The 19,015-nt window shown below is 42.8% G+C and overlaps 1 protein-coding gene across 1 annotated transcript; it reads left to right on the forward strand.

Annotated features, from left to right (window-relative positions):
• Positions 1–16,605: 16,605 nt before the first annotated feature.
• LOC120969616 (uncharacterized) lies at positions 16,606–18,758 on the forward strand. The gene has a single exon (XM_040396850.3). It carries the CDS (start codon positions 17,407–17,409, stop codon positions 18,514–18,516), a length of 1,110 nt encoding a protein of 369 aa, XP_040252784.1. The 5' UTR covers positions 16,606–17,406; the 3' UTR covers positions 18,517–18,758.
• The last annotated feature ends 257 nt before the right edge of the window (positions 18,759–19,015 follow it).

The following is a 19,015-nucleotide window of genomic DNA, read 5'->3' on the forward strand; positions in this document are numbered from 1 at the left end:
TGTGTGTTCACATGATTATGCTACTGTAGTAATCATGTTTTATAGCTTTTGTTTCAATAAAGTGCCAAGTAAGACCTTTAGGATAGCTTACGGTGATAGTTGTGTTGATTTTACTGAAAAACAGAAACTTTTGCGCGCACGAGATTACTTTTCATAAATCACAGGAACGTGATTTTTAGTTGATTCTTTTTGCATAATATTAATAAACAAATTGCTTAGGACTTCCTAATTTGGTAGAATTTTTGGAGTTCCAGAAGTATATGTTTGATACAGATTACTACAGACTGTTCTGTTTTTGACAGATTCTGTTTTCTATGTGTTGTTTGCTTATTTTGATGAATCTATGAGTAGTATCGGAGGGTATGAACCATAGAGATGGTAGAATACAGTAGATATTACACAAATATGAATTTATAATTAGTTCACAACAGTACCAAAAGTGGTGATTTATTTTCTTATACTAACGGAGCTCATAAGATTTTCTGTTGAGTTTTGTGTTGTGAAGTTTTCAAGTTTTGGGTGAAGTTTCGATGGACTATGGAATAAGGAGTGGCAAGAGCCTAATCTTGGGGATGCCCAAGGCACCCCAAGGTAAAATTCAAGGACAACCAAGATCTTAAGCTTGGGGATGCCCCGGATGGCATCCCCTCTTTCGTGTTCGTTCATCGGTAACTTTACTTGGAGCTATATTTTTATTCACCACATGATATGTGTTTTGCTTGAAGCGTCACTTTTATTTGTTTTGTTTTGCTTGCTGTTTGAATAATATCCCAAGATCTGAAATTCTTAAATGTTAGAGAGTCTTCACATAGTTGCATAATTAGTCGACTACTCATTGATCTTCACTTATATCTGTTGGAGTAGTTTGTCATTTGCTCTAGTGCTTCACTTATATCTTTTAGAGCACGATGGTGGTTTTATTTTGAAGAAATAGATGAACTCTCATGCTTCACTTATATTATTTTGAGAGTCTTTTAGAACAGCATGGTAATTTGCTTTGGTTATGAATTTAGTCCTAATATGATAGGCATCCAAGAGGGATATAATAAAAACTTTCATATAAAGTGCATTGAATACTATGTGAAGTTTGATGCTTGATGATCTTTTTGAGATATTAGGATGGTGATATTATAGTCATGCTAGTAGATTAGTTGTGAATTTGAGAAATACTTGTGTTGAGGTTTGCAAGTCCCGTAGCATGCACGTATGGTAACCGTTGTGTGACAAATTTGAAGCATGAGGTATTTCTTTGATTGTCTTCCTTTGTGTGGAGGTCGGGGGCGCGCGATGGTTAACTCCTACCAACCTCCCCCCTAGGAGAATGCGTGTAGTGCTTGGTTTTGATGACACGTAGATTTTTGCAATAAATATGTGAGTTCTTTATGACTAATGTTGAGTCCATGGATTATACACACTCTCACCCTTCCATCATTGCTAGCCTCTTCGGTACCGTGCATTGCCCTTTCTCACCTCGAGAGTTGGTGCGAACTTCACCGGTGCATCCAAACCCCGTGATACGATACACTCTATCACACATAAACCTCCTTATATCTTCCTCAAAACAGCCACTATACCTACCTATTATGGCATTTCCATAGCCATTCCGAGATATATTGCCATGCAACTTTCCACCGTTTCGTTTACTATGACACGCATCATCATTGTCATATTTCCTTGCATGATCATGTAGTTGACATCGTATTTGTGGCAAAGACACCATGCATATTATTTCATACATGTCACTCTTGATTCATCGCCCATCCCGGTACACCACCGGAGGCATTCATATAGAGTCATATTTTGTTCTAGTATCGAGTTGTAATCATTGAGTTGTAAATAAATAGAAGTGTGATGATCATCATTCATAGAGCATTGTCCCAAAAAAAAGAGAAAGGCCAAAAAAAAAGGCCCAAAAAAAGAGAAAAAATAAATAAAAAGGGACAATGCTACTATCCTTTTTCCACACTTGTGCTTCAAAGTAGCACCATGATCTTTATGATAGAGAGTCTCTTGCTTTGTCACTTTCATATACTAGTGGGAATTTTTCATTATAGAACTTGGCTTGTATATTCCAACGATGGGCTTCCTCAAATTGCCCTAGGTCTTCGTGAGCAAGCAAGTTGGATGCACACCCACTTAGTTTCTTTTGTCGAGCTTTCATACACTTATAGCTCTAGTGCATCTGTTGCATGGCAATCCCTACTCACTCACATTGATATCTATTGATGGGCATCTCCATACCCCGTTGATACGCCTAGTTGATGTGAGACTATCTTCTCCCTTTTTTGTCTTCTCCACAACCACGTTCTATTCCACATATAGTGTTATGTCCATGGCTCACGCTCATGTATTGCATGAAAGTTGAAAAAGTTTGAAAATACTAAAGTATGAAACAATTGCTTGGCTGGAACCGAGGTTGTGCATGATTTAAATATTTTGTGTGATGAAGATAGAGCATAGCCAGACTATATGATTTTGTAGGGATAACTTTCTTTGGCCATGTTATTTTGAGAAGACATAATTGCTTTGTTAGTATGCTCGAAGTATTATTGTTTTTATGTCAATATTAAACTTTTGTCTTGAATCTTATGGATCTGAATATTCTTGCCACAATAGAAAAGATAAATATGGTAGGTAGCATTCCACATCAAAAATTCTGTTTTTATCATTTACCTACTCGAGGGCGAGCAGGAATTAAGCTTGGGGATGCTTGATACGTCTCCAACGTATCTATAATTTTTTATTGTTCCATACTATTATATTATCTGTTTTGGATGTTTAATGGGCTTTAATATACTCTTTTAAATGATTTTTGGGACTAACCTATTAACCTAGAGCCCAATGCCAGTTTCTCTCTCGTGTTCTTGATTTGGCACGATCTTGATGTATCGCGAGCTTTGCTATTATAGTTGGATCATATGATGTTTCTCCCCCTCTACTCTCTTGTAATGGATTGAGTTTTCCCTTTGAAGTTATCTTCTCGGATTGAGTCTTTAAGGATTTGAGAACACTTGATGTATGTTTTGCATGCGCTTATTTGTGGTGACAATGGGATATTCACATGATCTACTTCATGTATGTTTCGGTGATCAACTTGCGAGTTCCGTAATCTCGTGAACTTATGCATAGGGGTTGGCACACGTTTTCATCTTGACTCTCCGGTAGAAACTTTGGGGCACTCTTTGAAGTTCTTTGTGTTGGTTGAATAGATGAATCTGAGATTGTGTGATGCATATCGTATAATCATACCCACGGATACTTGAGGTGACATTGGAGTATCTAGGTGACATTAGGGTTTTGGTTGATTTGTGTGTTAAGGTGTTATTCTAGTATGAACTCTATGATAGATCGAACGGAAAGAATAGCTTCGTGTTATTTTACTACGGACTCTTGAATAGATCGATCAGAAAGAATAACTTTGAGGTGGTTTCATACCCTACAATAATCTCTTGGTTTGTTCTCTGCTATTAGTGACTTTGGAGTGACTCTTTGTTGCATGTTGAAGGATAGTTATATGATCCAGTTATGTTATTATTGTTGAGAGAACTTGCACTAGTGAAAGTATGAACCCTAGGCCTTGTTTCCTAGCATTGCAATAGCGTTTACGCTCACTTTTATCGCTTTCTACCTTGCTGTTTTTATATTTTCAGATTACAAAAACTTATATCTACCATCCATATTGCACGTGTATCACCATCTCTTCGCCGAACTAGTGCACCTATACAATTTACCATTGTATTGGGTGTGTTGGGGACACAAGACACTCTTTGTTATTTGGTTGCAGGGTTGTTTGAGAGAGACCATCTTCATCCTATGCCTCCCACGGATTGATAAACCTTAGGTCATCCACTTGAGGGGAATTTGCTACTGTCCTACAAACCTCTACACTTGGAGGCCCAACAACGTCTACAAGAAGAAGGTTGTGTAGTAGACATCAAGAGTCTATTCACCCCCGTCTAGACACCTCTTCTCGATCCTTTCAAATAGTAGTAGTAACTTAGCAAGAACAATATGTAGGAAAATCGTAGGCATTGGATCGGCAATTTGTTGGATGATATTCATCATGTGACAGTTATAACCTAGGGCGATACAGCACTAGCTCCAGTTCTTAAATATAATGTAGGCATGTATTCCATAAATAGTCATACGTGCTTATGGAAAAAACTTGCATGACATCTTTTGTCCTACCCTCCCGTGGTAGCGGGGTCCTATTGGAAACTAAGGGATATTAAGGCCTCCTTTTAATAGAGAACCGGAACAAAGCATTAACACACGGTGAATACATGAACTCCTCAAACTACGGTCATCACCAGGAAGTGTCCCGACTATTGTCACTCCGGGGTTGCCGGATCATAACACATAGTAGGTGACTATAACTTGCAAGATCGGATCTAGAATATAGATATAATGGTGATAACATAAACGGTTCAGATCTAAAATCATGGCACCCAGGCCCAAAGTGACAAGCATTAAGCATGGCAAAGTCATAGCAACATCAATATCAGAACATAATGGATACTAGGGATCAAGCCCTAACAAAACTAACTCGATTACATGATGAATCTCATCCAACTCCTCACCGACCAGCGAGCCTACGAAGGAATTACTCACTACCGGTGGGGAGCATCATGGAATTGGCGATGGAGAAGGGTTGGTGATGACGAAGATCAAAGATCCCCCTCTCTAGAGCCCCAAACAGACTCCAGATCTGGCCTCCCAATGAAGAACAGGAGGCGGCGGCGGCTCCGTCTCGTGAAACGCGATAATTCTTTCTCCCTGATTTTTTTCTGAAAAATAGGATTTTATAGCGCCGGTTTCAGGGTATGTGGGGCCACCAGGTGGGGACAACCCACCTGGGCGCACCTGGAGGGGGTGGCGTGCCCTGGTGGGTTGTGCCCACCCAGGTGCCCCCTCCAGTAGTTCTTGGCTCAATAAATTATATTTATTCATATAAAAAGTCCTCGCAAAGTTTTGTTCCAATCCGAGAACTTTTATTTCTGCACAAAAAACAACACCATGGTAGTTCTGTTGAAAACAACGTCAGTCCGGGTTAGTTTCATTCAAATCACGCAAATTAGAGTCCAAAACAAGAGGAAAAGAGTTAGGAAAAGTAGATACGATGGAGACATATCATGGTGCCAGATAAAAGGTTAATTGAGCTCTCATCTCCAATATGTTTGCATTCTAACTATCCTTGTTGATTCGGTGGTTCCATGATGCTACAGTTCACTTGTTTTTCACCTCTTGATGCTACTATGGACAGAAGGCGTTTGCTAAGTTGCATATTTTTTTCTTCTGATAAACTGTACCTATATCACGTGCATTATGCTATTTTTAATTATTAATCTGTGCTATAATGTAACGTGCTCACATAACAAGCTATTCCGCAATCTTCACAAGCATGTATTTGTTTGTCTAACTATGGGTGGAAGAATAAGATCCACTGTGTGTGCAACGACAACCATAAATACCATGTCATTATTGAGACTTCTGATAATTCCACTCTGCAATTTTTTTGGCTTTAGTAGAAGTGTTTTGCCGCATTATTCAACCATGTGGATTGAACAATTGATTCAGGTTTTTTGTCAAGCGGGGATGCGGATTGGGCGTCGGGGTGTACGATAGAGGATGACAAACGATTATGTTCTGCACCTTAGTCCGCGTACAACTTAAAAGTTGATTGGTACTTTTCATTTTATATTGATGTGCTCTCCAGCGAGAACAATTTTTTGACTAGATGTGTTTCATTAGATAGGCTCTTTTATTTGTGTGAAGTTGTTCAAACTTTTCTTTGATTCATTATTTCAGCTGCGTAAAAAATGAGTATGAGTAATGTTTGGTTCCATGGAGGACCAAGGAAGGAAGAGAAGCAAATCACAACTCTTCAGTTCATGGTCTACGAGCAGGAAGGTACACATCCATCTTTGTGATATTCTGATATGAACAAGCATAGTACTACGTACAGAATCTCTCAATGTTTAGATAGGTCATCAAGTGATGGTTAGTAATTCATACTTCTGCTTCACCTTTCAGTTAACTATCCGCTTTCAAGTATTTGTTGTCGAAGTGAGCACCAAGTTGCAGGAATTCTGTGAGGTAACCATCTCAATCTTTTTGTCACAAGGCTCTTGCGCGGTAGAGATTTTTGCTTGGTCATAAATGAATTAGTCCCATTCTCTGGCAGTAAGAGAATGGAGCCAGATGGAGGAACATCAACATTGATGCCAAAATCATCTGACAGTTCCATTCTCTTGTTGTAGTAGTGTCTCAATTGGAACAATATTTTGATGATGTTGATTGCTTTCTGTTCTCAACTTTCCATCATTTTAGCTCACTTTCTGGATAGTTCAATACTATATTTTTGGGATTAACTGTAACATTATGTGAATATACATTTACAATTCTAAAATCAATGTTCATCAGCAATAAGCCTTCTAACTAAATAATATTTTCGCAAGGGTTTCTCTGCACCAGTACGCGATGTCGTCTTCGATCGCGGCTATAACTTATGAGGAGAACGAGGTTATTTATGTTATGCTTGGCAGACTACCCCGTGTTAGCAAGTCATTATTGCCGCCCTCGCTTCCCAGATTGCCTCGGCTTGCTGTTGGTGTGTGCTGCTTCTGCAGCCCCTGTCGGTCGCCTCTTAGGTTGGGTATTGCTATCACTGCTGAAGTTTCCGTTGTCTCGGCAAGGTATCGCCGTCTTATTTGCAAGGCACACATTGCACCGCGGGCAACATCTTGCTATGCATGGCCACTGATGTCAAAGCTGGGTTCCAGTTTGATGACCTCTCTACCAAGTCTCCATCTTTTTTCCTGTACTTTCTCCATCTGCTGTTATACTCACTTGCAAGTACGGCTTATCCAGTTTGGTGTCATGTTGCTTCGGCAGTTGTGTATTGCTCCTAACTGTGGCATATCCTACATCCATCTGTTGATTTGGTTTTGGATGATTCCTGTCATAGATAAACTCTATTTCTTTTCTGATGTGCCAAGATGATTTACTAATTTTAGTTCCGAATGTCATGTTCCATTGATTTTATGGTGCTTTGCTACCACTTGAGCACTGTGTTGGTTTTCCCTCGAAGAGGAAAGGGTGATGCAGCAAAGTAGCGTAAGTATTTCCCTCAGTTTTTGAGAACCAAGGTATCAATCCAGTAGGAGGCCACGCACGAGTCCCTCGCACCTACACAAACAAATAAATCCTGGTAACCAGCGCGATAAGGGGTTGTCAATTCCTACACGGTCACTTACGAGAGTGAGATCTGATAGATATGATAAGATAATATTTTTGGTATTTTTATGATAAAGATGCAAAGTAAAGAAAGTAAAACAAAAACGGCGACAGAAATAGCTTATTGTCGGGAGATTAATATGATGGAAAATAGACCCGGGGGCCATAGGTTTCACTAGTGGCTTCTCTCAAGAGCATACGTATTTACGGTGGGTGCACAAATTACTGTTGAGCAATTGACAGAACTGAGCATAGTTATGAGAATATCTAGGTATGATCATGTATATAGGCATCACGCCCAAGACAAGTAGACCGACTCCTGCCTGCATCTACTACTATTACTCCACACATCGACCGCTATCCAACATGCATCTAGAGTATTAAGTTCATAAGAACAGAGTAACGCTTTAAGCAAGATGACATGATGTAGAGGGATAAACTCATGCAATATGATATAAACCCCATCTTGTTATCCTCGATGGCAACAATACAATACGTGCCTTGCTGCCCCTACTGTCACTGGGAAAGGACACCGCAAGATTGAACCCAAAGCTAAGCACTTCTCCCATTGCAAGAAAGATCAATCTAGTAGGCCAAACCTAACTGATAATTCGAAGAGACTTGCAAAGATAACCAATCATACATAAAAGAATTCAGAAGATTCAAATATTGTTCATAGGTAAACTTGATCATAAACCCACAATTCATCGGTCTCAACAAACACACCGCAAAATAAGATTACATCGAATAGATCTCCACGAGAGAGGGGGAGAACATTGTATTGAGATCCAAAAAGAGAGAAGAAGCCATCTAGCTAATAACTATGGACCCGAAGGTCTGAAGTAAACTACTCACACATCATCGGAGAGGCTATGGTGTTGATGTAGAAGCCCTCCATGATCGATGCCCCTTCCGGCGGAGCTCCGGAACAGGCCCCAAGATGGGATCTCACGGGTACAGAAGGTTGCGGCGGTGGAATTAGGTTTTTGGCTCCGTATCTGATAGTTTGGGGGTACGTAGGTATATATAGGAGGAAGGAGTACGTCGGTGGAGCAACGTGGGGCCCATGAGGGTGGAGGGCGCGCCCAGGGGGTAGGCGCACCCCCCTACCTCGTGGCTTCCTGGTAGCTTTCTTTACGTAGGGTCCAAGTCCTCTGGATCATGTTCGTTCCGAAAATCACGTTCCCGAAGGTTTCATTTCGTTTGGACTCCGTTTGATATTCTTTTTCCGCGAAACTCTGAAATAGGCAAAAAACAACAATTCTGGGCTGGGCCTCCGGTTAATAGGTTAGTCCCAAAAATAATATAAAAGTGTATAATAAAGCCCAATAATGTCCAAAACAGAATATAATATAGCATGGAACAATCAAAATTTATAGATACGTTGGAGACGTATCTTGCTTTCACAGGGGTTAATTGGCAGACTCTTGTATACGGGAAGCTAGAAATTTTTTGATCCATTCTTGTGCCTAATGGCTGGCAAGTGTGCACTCAAAAGTGGATAAATTGAATGAACTATTGAGAGAAGCCGATGTGTGGATATGGGGGGTTTTTCTTGCCTATTCGCCCGATTGTTCAATCGAATGGATAATTGTGTCCTCAACATTGTTTTAAATCAACTGAATTAGTTCTCTAAATCAGTTGATATTTTGCGAAGCTTTAAGCTTTATTTCTTGCGCTTCATGACATCAATTATTTGTGCAGATTCAAGATTTATTTCTTGTACTGGATGATAGCAGGGATTAGTGGATTACTGCCACACGCTGATGTGATCATCCATGTCTACTGAGGTGCCTTAGGTTTGTGATGCGAAAGTTGTCGTGCATATGCAAATTGTTCTATTCTTTCACCAAAATGTTATTAACCACGCGAAACATTTGGCTTCTCTTTTATTTGATTCTATTTAAAGACCAAGTGATTTATTTATGATAGTGAATTTCTGGTGTATATGTGAATATCTCATGTTTATATAGTTAGTACACTTCCCTGAACAAGATCAGAGTATTATATGATCTACTTATCGTTAGTTTATGATACCTAGATGGCTAGATGCATGATATCCAGTCTGCTAATGTGGTCGTAGAACTAGCTATTTGTAATCTCGTAATGAAATGTTATGATTTATGGTATAGGAAAAAAATACTTCAAAGAACTTCCAAAGCATCTAACTATACTCTCAAAAACCATATCAATATTCATTCTAGTAAATTGCCAAAATACTGTTTTCAGTATAAAATGTCATCTTAAAAGATGGAATGTGTCTTTTTAGCTGACTTTTGGGTTGACTGATTGTTCACTAAATCATTCTTCAAGGGATTCCTTGACGCGCCACACTTATCCTTGCCTCCCAACATGTCACTTTCCAGTGAGGGTGTGATCCTCGTCATGGGCATCATCACCGCTGCCATGCAGGAGAACTCCCCACCGTTGATAGGCTCAATGGCAGTGACATTCCCTAAGTAGTGCATAACATCGCGGGAGAAGTCACAATTTGTGGGGCGTTGCAGCTTCCCGCCACCAAGACGAGCCTCCCCATTTTGTAATACTCCTGTCCATACCTGTCCTACCTCGCGTCTTGTCTTCAGATCTGTTAGGATTTGTCACTACCGCTGCCACCGAGACGTTCCGACCCCTTGGTCATGCAGAAGCCGCGGAAGTGTTTTTACAAAATCTTGCTAATAATCATATGACCTGGCTCCCAGATAAGTGTTATGACCTAGAGGTGTATTTGTGTGTGCAGAATTAAGTCTACCCATGTAATTGTTTGTTTATTCATTACAACCAGTATGTTTGCTTATTCTAGGTTTACATTTTTGTGCTCTTTTGTTCTCTAGAATTGTAAATTTTTTTTTTCATCTTCCTACTGCAGTATTCACACAAAGGCTAAACAACATTTGTCATTCGTTCTTTTACAATGGTAGTGTTTCTGATTCATTTATTTAAATATTATGCATCTTTTCCAATCTGTGTGGACTGAGCACGGGCTGTTCCATTTACATATACCTGCATGGTTGCTCGTAGGAATGCACGAGCATGACCTCGATAAGCCCATCGTCGCACCGCCCCGCGTTGTCAAGTTCGAGGTTGGTACCTGAGCGGGCACAACCTCGACTTATCTCCGTTGTCGTCATATTTGTTCAAGATCAAATATGCTGCACCTAGAAATCCAGTGCTAGTTTGGTCACCGTGGATTCAATTTTCATCATATTATGATTATTTGGCAGACAAATTAATAGGAGTGTCTCATTTGCTATCCACAAAAAAAATGGGGTGGGGAGGGGAGGGTAGGGTGTCCCATTTATACATGGATTTGGTGATGGGAAGCCATAAGTTACGCAGTATTCTTGCGGTATGTTTTTCGTATGTTTTAGTTCACAATTAGCTTGGCGATCTGCATTAGTCATGGTTTGCTACTGATTCTTTTTTTCGGTTGTGTATCTTTGATTGTCCAACTCCATGAATGAATCCATGTACATGTCTTTGTTTTCCTGTTCTGTCTTGAGATTGAGGGCACACATATTGAGTTGTGCGGGACATGTTGAGCTGTACAGGGAGTATACCTATTGAGTTGTGCAAGTTAATATCTATCTATATGCATTGTAGCCCGTAGCAAAGCACGGGCGTTCTACTAGTAAATGTGTAGGGTGCGGCTCATGATGTGCAGAAAGAGGAATTCCTTGCAGAAATGGCCAGTTTGTATAGTCATTTATCTACCCCTTACATTATTGGGGGGGGGGGGGGGGGGCTTTAATATTTTGAGGCACTGTGGTGAGAAAAACAAGAAAATGCCCCATTCCCAGTATGTTGACAGATTTAACTCTGTGATTAATATTTTGTGTTTGAGAGAGATTCATACAGAGGGAGGGGTGTATACCTGGTAAAATAACCAAGCTCATCCTACCTTGGAGAAATTAGATAGGATTCTGATGAGCTGTGACCGGGAGGATTTATTTCCTATGGTTAATGTGAGGAAGTTGGTAAAAGACGTCTCTGACCACAACCCCCTTCTTTTGGTCGTTGATTCTTGGCATCCTCATGCCCCCAAACCTCGAGAGTTCAGGTTTGAAATGAGCTGGATGATCAATTATGATTTCTTCTGTTGGTGGAGAAAATTTGGCGTAGACTCGTGCATTCTTCTAACCCCATTGATGTCCTCAACATTAAATGATAACGTTTCAAAAAGTTTTTTTAAGGGTTGGGGCTCTAACAAGTTTGGTCATGAGAGAAAAAGAAAGGAGGAGATCAAAAATGACTTGGCTAACTTTGAACTTATGGAAGAACAAACCCCCTGGCTCATGAACTTCTCGATAGACGAGCAATCTTATGTAATGAGCTTAACACAATTCTGGCTAACGAGGAGCTGTTTTGGCTTCAACAGTCCCATGAAACATGACTACTGAAAGGGGACCAAAACACTTTTATTTTCCATAGAATTGCCAATGGAAAAAAGAGGAAAAACACTATCCATTCCTTTACTAGTGAGGGGGCCTCGATTGAGGGTACGGACAATTTGTTACAGCATGTGACATCTTTCTTAATAGAAACCTCTTTGGTCCTACACCTGGTAATATGTTTCATATGGACCCGGACATGTGGGGAGAGGAAGAAAGACTCAATGTTGAGGATAACGCTTTCTTGACTAGGCCGTTTAGTGAAGAGGAGGTTAAGACTTCCATATTTGCTATGGACAGCAATCGGGCGCCAGGCCCTGATAATATTTCTGCTAAATTTTATCGGCTATGCTGGCACATTGTTCGTATTGATATCATGAATCTGTTTAGTGCGCTTCATGAGGGAAAATTGGACGTTGAAAGGCTGAACTATGGGATTATAACACTAATACCCAAACTTAGTGGAGCTAAGAAAATTCAAGAGTTCTGACCCATTTGCCTGCTCTGATGCCCTTATAAGTTGATCACCAAAGTTCTCGATAATAGATCGGCAGTCTTTGCTGACAAGCTCATTAGTCGCCATCAAAACACTTTTATCAAAAAGCAACACATCATGGACGGCATTTTGGCCTTACATGATATTCTTCATCATATGCATGTTAAGAAAAAAACTGGGATCGTTCTCAAATTGGTTTTTTAGAAAGCATATGATAAAGTCAACTGGGAATTCCTACTAGATTGTCATAAAATTTTGGGGTTTTGATGAAAAGTGGTGTGGTTGGATTAAGCAGATTCTTCACAATGGTACAGTTAGTGTTAAGATTAACGACATTGTTGGGCCGTACTTTGAGAGTCACAAAAGGGTGTGACAGGGGGATCCCCACTCCCCATTTATTTTCAATCTAGCGGTCGAGTGCTTAACTAGGATGGTCCTGAACGCTCAGAAAACAAACTATTGACGAGCCTAGCGTCGGACCTTATCCCAATACGTTGTTGATACGGTGTTGTGCATTGAGGATGACATTGACAAGGCTGATAACCTTAAGCTTTTGTTATACTTGTTTGAGCTTATGTCCGGACTAAAAATCAATTTTATGGAAAGAGAGGTTCTCTGTGTGGTGCGTGATGATTCCACTCTCCAAAAATATGTTGATCCATTTGGGTGTTAGATTGGTCACTTTCCCATGAAATACCTGAGGGTGCCGGTGAGTTATTCTACGTTGAGGAACATTGATTGGAATTTGTGGATGTACGGTACTCGAAGAGATGTGATGCCTGGATTGGCAGATCGGCATCCACGCGGGGGAGGCTGATCCTCCTAAATTCCTCGTTGTCTAGTCTTGTATACTACCACATGTCGATGTTTATCCTTTCCAAAACCTTTATTGAAAGGTTGGATAAATACCGCATAAATTATTTTGGTGTGGGGCAAGAACAAGAGAAGATACCACCTTGTCAAGTGGTCTCATGTGTGTAGATCCAAAAAGAAAGGGGGTATTGGTGTTAAAGATCTTCAGAAACAGAATATTTCCCTCCTGTCCAAGTGGTGGTGGCAATTAGGCATTGGAAAAGCGCTGTGGCAAGATATCGTGAAGGACAAATATCTAAAGAGAAGTTCTACCGCCTATTTGAAACAGAAATTCAACAAATCCTCGGTCTGGAAGTCACTTCTTAAAGTGAAAGAATATTATATGACCAGAAGGGGGATATATATTCGTGTAGGGGACGTAGCTAGGCTTTGGCATGACTCCATTGCTACGCACCCACCCCTGCGTGTTACATACCCAGATTTATTTAGCATTGCAAACTTCCCTGATGATACGGTGTCTCAGTTCCAGGGGCGCACGGGGGGGGGGGGGGGGGGGGTGGATCGCTGTTTTTTTTGCGGGAGAAGGAACTTTCATTAATCAAACGAGATGATTACATTCAGACTTAACTATGCTAGCTATCTCTTCGGGGAAGTTTCGAAGCCAACATGCAGTTCGCTGTTGCACCCGTCCCATAAAAGCAAGGGTGTGGCTAGCAGCATTAGCATGTCGACTGATCTTAGCTAGACTAATGTTCCTCTCATGAGCCAGAATCATTTTGATCTCACTAACTCGATACGTGTAATGTGATCTATGTACATCCCTCGACTGAATCAACTGGAGCAGTTTAGCACAATCTGTTTCCACCACCAGTGGTAGGTTCGACCAGTGGAGAGCCAACCGGAGTCCTTCGTCCATCGCAGCCATCTCAGCTTCCAGGGCATCAGCACAATTAAAGAGCACACGCGTCGCAGCAAAAATAACCGCACCTTCGTGGTCACGGAGAATCATCCCCGCACCAGCCGAGCCATCCTCCTTGACAAAAGCACCTCAATATTCAGCTTAGCATGAGCAACATCAGGAGCATCCCATCGTGGCTTCGGCGTCATCTCATGTATGGTCTGAGGCACATAATTCGCAGCCACGATCACCTGTTTACCTTTGACATGATCAGCATCCGGGTGGTGCTTAATGGCGAGTAGAGAAGTGATGTAGCTGGACAAGAACCGGCGAGATGCTTCGATCGAAACTGGGGGTTTTTTATGAGTGATTTCATTTCGTGCGTACCAAATCCTCCATATAATCATCAGCGTGTCTAGTTTCTGTGTTTCGGAAATCTTGTCCAGCAAGCGAAATAGCCACTCCGGCTCAGCATCATGTAGATCGTACAGCGTAGGCAACTCCCAGGCTCCACTCATGGCGTCCCAAAGTGCCACTGCATGTGGGCATAGAATAAGTGCATGATGTATAGTTTCCTCTGCAGTTCCACACAATGTACATGTATTATCTGTAACAAGGTGCCGTTTCTTCTGTGTAGATTCTGTGGCAAGGGCTTCATGAGCGGCCTTCCATGCGAAAATACGAACTTTTGCTGGTGCACCATTCTTCCATATCAAGTCCCAAGCTGGTCGGCGACCGTCAGGCCGCACACTGGATGCTCCAGAATCATGCGCGGCCATCTGTTCCTGTAGCCCAAGGTAGTAGGCACTGCGGACCGAGAAACAACCCATCTTATCTGGATGCCATGCTATGAAATCGGCCTCAAGCCTCTTCGATGCCTTGATCTGAAGCATTTAGACGCAGGTTGTCGGGGGATCTTACCCAGGAGCTTGGCAACATAAAAAACCATTAACGAGCTCAATCTGTCTAGTGGTAGTGAGAAGATTGAATGGTTGTCTGGGTCGAAAGGCAAATACACAACCAAGTCAATGTATTCATACCTGGAGAGAAACTTAGGTGGCTGCGACTACATGTGGATTTGGAAGGCCAAATTACCTGCTAAAATCCAGATCTTTTTGTGGCAGCTCTTTCAGGACGCGGTACTAACTAGAGATGTGATGAAACCTAGAAACTGGGCCGGAAACCCTCGATGTTCTTTCTGCAATTGCAGAGAAACTTACCGCACTTGTTCTTTTTATGCCCGATCACTAGGATTGCCTGGCGAACAGTGGGGTCAGTACTAGGCACTGATTTGTGCTCGAGTAATCTTTGTCAATTTTACTCTTGGTTTTATGCATATTGTCCCAGGGGAGCGGTTCTACACCACTGGATTGGCAGCTGTGTGCCGGGCCATCTGGAACTGTAGAAACAGAGCCACCTTCGAGTTCAACAAACCTGCATCTCCTTTTGAGATTGTTTTTACAACGAGCATTCACTTATCTTATTGGGCAGGGCTTCTGAAGGGCGGGGACCGGCTGGACCTAGAGAGAGGAGCGACCCTTCTGAAGGAGAACACTAAAAGCATGATGAGGATCTGTGCGTCGGTTTGCCCAGATGAGTCCCTGGAGTGAAGATCTCGGCGCATCCCGTGGTAGTCCCTTTTGGTGTTTGTGGTTTCCCTGTGCCTTTGCTTAGGCTTATCATAATCCTGTAATATGTGGCTATCTTGCTCTTGAACCTATCTAATTAGCGTGTTAGCGGCGGTCCAGGGTTTTCGCCCCATTGTGGCCGTTTCGAGTCGAGCGACTGCAGTGGGTGTCCCTAGACTGCCCTGAACTCGCTTTTCCCCTTTCCCTTTTGCTTTTGAACACTCTTGGATTCGGCTGTATTTCTGTTATCTTGGTAATGGAAAGGGGATTAGCCCAGTTAAAAAAAGCATATATGGGAAAAATGTTAAAATCAAACCAAGTCAACAAAAAGGCAATCAAATTGACATTATCAACAACCCATACATAATTGAAAAATCAATGTAGAATGTTCACTAAGAAAGAAGCCCCTGATCTGTGCTACGATATCCCTACCTTTTGACAAGACGCACTCCTTCGATTTGACCAAAAAGTGACCTTGACGACCCGACAACACTAGACACTTAGACAGTGTGTGTCGGCAATTGTTAAACCAATCTCCTCTTTGTTACCCACGATGCAGATAGTCAGTTTGAGGGCGAAGGTCAAATCACTGCGTGCAATCAAGAACAAGCAAGAATCATGAATATTGCGAATATGGATGAAGATTGATTAAGTTAGGATTCGGAAAAAAGTTCATCAAAAGTCAATGAACATGACAATTTACAAAAAGTTGCAACAATGGCTAACTTATTTTAAACTAAATAAAACCTAAACGACACCCTAAGATATTTAAGGAGGGACATATATATCGAGTGGGAGGGGGGGGGGGGGGGGGGGCAGCAAACCCAACGAGGTGGGGATGAATCCATCCCTAGGCCGGTTTCCTCCCTAAGTACAAACTCTAAAAATCTGCATATTGCTTTAATTCTGAATGATAGGGTTATGTCATGCATGTCGATGGCAATGATTTAGCCTGTGTTTCCTGATTTCCTTCTATCTAATAGGGATGGTTTGTAGGGAGCTAAACATTCATTAGAATGTGTACCCTTTTTTGCTTTTGTATTGTTGGCATATCTTTTTACAAAAATATTATTTACCTGCTTATTTGGCGAGGAACTATTCTCCCTCCCTAGTTCATTCGCGTTTTTTTGTTTTGCCTTCTGTTTTAATGCACAATTTGATAAACTCACGGTGGATAATAAGAACTTATGCTATAAAATAGAATAATGCAAAGAGCATAGATACCAGATATTTCAAGCATTATATGCTTAGAAGACACTTCTTTGTCGTTCCTTATGTTTTGTCGATAAAATGTCAGGGTGCAGCAAAGTGCACGCTATGCTTATAGTAATCCGACGATGTTAGGATAGGAAAAGGTTGTGAAAATTTACTGCAATGGCAAGCGCTTGATATGGTTGTGTGGAAAAGTAGGTGAATAAGCTTCCGCTATCCAATACTTTCATCGGTCTCACACCAAGTGACCGTCCACCGAAATACAAGCCTGCTGAGCCATGCGAGTAACGATTCGTGGAAATGCCACTAATAATTATAAATGAGAGAATCTGGTCACAAGTATCAGAAAAAATCAAAGTGAAATAGTAGGAAATTGAGAAGGTACAGGTAAAAAATAGTAACATTTTTTTTTGAGGAATAAAAAAAATAGTAACTCGAATAAGCGTAGTATATGGGACGGTTGTTGGGCCAGGCCCAATGAGGCAAAGGTGGGGACCCGAGTTTCCGGAAAAAGGCGGGAAACAGAAATCGCGCGGGAAGCTCATCGACTGCTCTGCTCCGGTTCCGTCTCCAGGCCGGGGGAAAACTAAACTTGGAAATCCATGTCCGACTTCCGCTTGGGACGATGAGGCGAATCCGATTTCAGACAGGAGCGCGTCGTCTCCACACCATATAATCCCCACCGATCAATCCAATCCCTCCTCAAACACAAACACAGCTAGCTAGGAAACCATGGCCGTCACGAAAGCGAGGAAAGCAACCAAGAGATCAACTCCCGCCACCGCCGACGCCGGAGCCGGAGCCAGCAGCTCCATGTCCATGGCGCCTCCGCCCGGTCCCGGCGGGTTGAGCGAGCTCCAGCAGCCGCCGCCGTTGCCTCCCGGCGTCTACTTCAACCCGACGAACGCGGAGAGCATAGGGTTCCTCAACCGGTGGATCGCCGGCGACGACAAGATGCCCGACGCGCGGGGGTTCATCTTGCACGCCGACATGTACGACAACGACCCCTACGCGCTGCAGCGGCTGCACCCGCCGGCCAGCGCCCGCGCGGGCGAGCACACGTGGTGGTTCCTCGGCGAGAGCAAGTTCCAGAGCCCGTGCAGCGCGGCCGAGAACAAGCGCGCCGACCGCAGCGTCCGGACCGGCGGGTTCTGGCGGGTGGAGCAGAGCAAGGAGGAGCTTCCCGAAGAGGGCGGGCTCAAGAACTGCTTCGGGTTCTACTACGTCCCCCCGCCCCCGGCCAAGAAGCTCAAGACGCCGTGGCTCATGCAGGAGTTCACCAGCGACATGGACAGGGGCGCCGGCAGGAGGGGGGTGCCCGCGCTCCACAAGCTCTATGTCACGCCGCGCCCCGAGGGCCTGAGGGAAATCTACGGGGAGGACGGCCTGACGGCGGGGAACAAGAAGCCTGTCCCGGCAGACTATTTCGCCGCCGCCGCCGCGCTGATGCCGCCGGGGAGTGTCCGTGGTCTCCGGCAAGAACACGTTGAGCCGCCACAGCCACAGGCGTCGGAGCTGCCGCCTTCGCCCCCGCCCCTTCTTGATTACGGCGACGACGACGACGGCCAAAACTTCATGGATGGCATAATGTCGTCGGTGGGTCCTCTTCACTACGACGACAGCCAGAAGGGGCAGAACTCCATGGGGGCAGCCAATGTTCTTGGTCAGTACCAGCAGCAGCATGATGAGGACGGGCCTGAGGATAATTTCAGTATCCCAATGGACCAATTCATGAAAATATTTGACAAGCCAGCGGAGACGGAGGGGGAAGAACCGGCGTGGGACTCTTTGCCGGACATAGTTGATCAGGATGAGTTCCTGAAATTCAACAAGGATGCTTAGATTGCAGTTCCAGTTAGACTGGGAGATCCAAGTTCCACTTAGACAGATAAATCGATTGATCTGCTAGCTAGAGACTATTCTTTGGTTGATTAATTTGGTTTGGGGGTTAATTTGTGAGGGCTTCTGGTCTATCTATGCCAGTAGTTGTTCTCCATGTACTGTGTGTTTGTATTATATCATGTGATGTGGTTGGTTTCAAGACTGTTTATATTCACAGTTACATGGAAAGAAATGTTGATTTAGTAGGCTGTTTTCAATTTCCTGCCCTAGTAATTTTACTTGATTCGATCATACAAAAATGGCCCGAGTGTCATAGAAGATTTGCACGAGAGGCATGAAGTTTGAACATAGGTAGAGCATCTTTCGCCGATCCCCTAAAACCGGTTAGAGAAGTAAAATCATGGTTTACTCCTCTAACTTGCACCTAACCGAAGTCCTAAAGTCTATAGTAATTTTGGCGGCTGCTGCAAATCAGGCGGCTGATTTTATCCAATTTTAA

The sequence above is a fragment of the Aegilops tauschii genome, chromosome 7 (assembly GCF_002575655.3).
Source record: "Aegilops tauschii subsp. strangulata cultivar AL8/78 chromosome 7, Aet v6.0, whole genome shotgun sequence".
Taxonomy (NCBI): Eukaryota; Viridiplantae; Streptophyta; class Magnoliopsida; order Poales; family Poaceae; genus Aegilops; species Aegilops tauschii.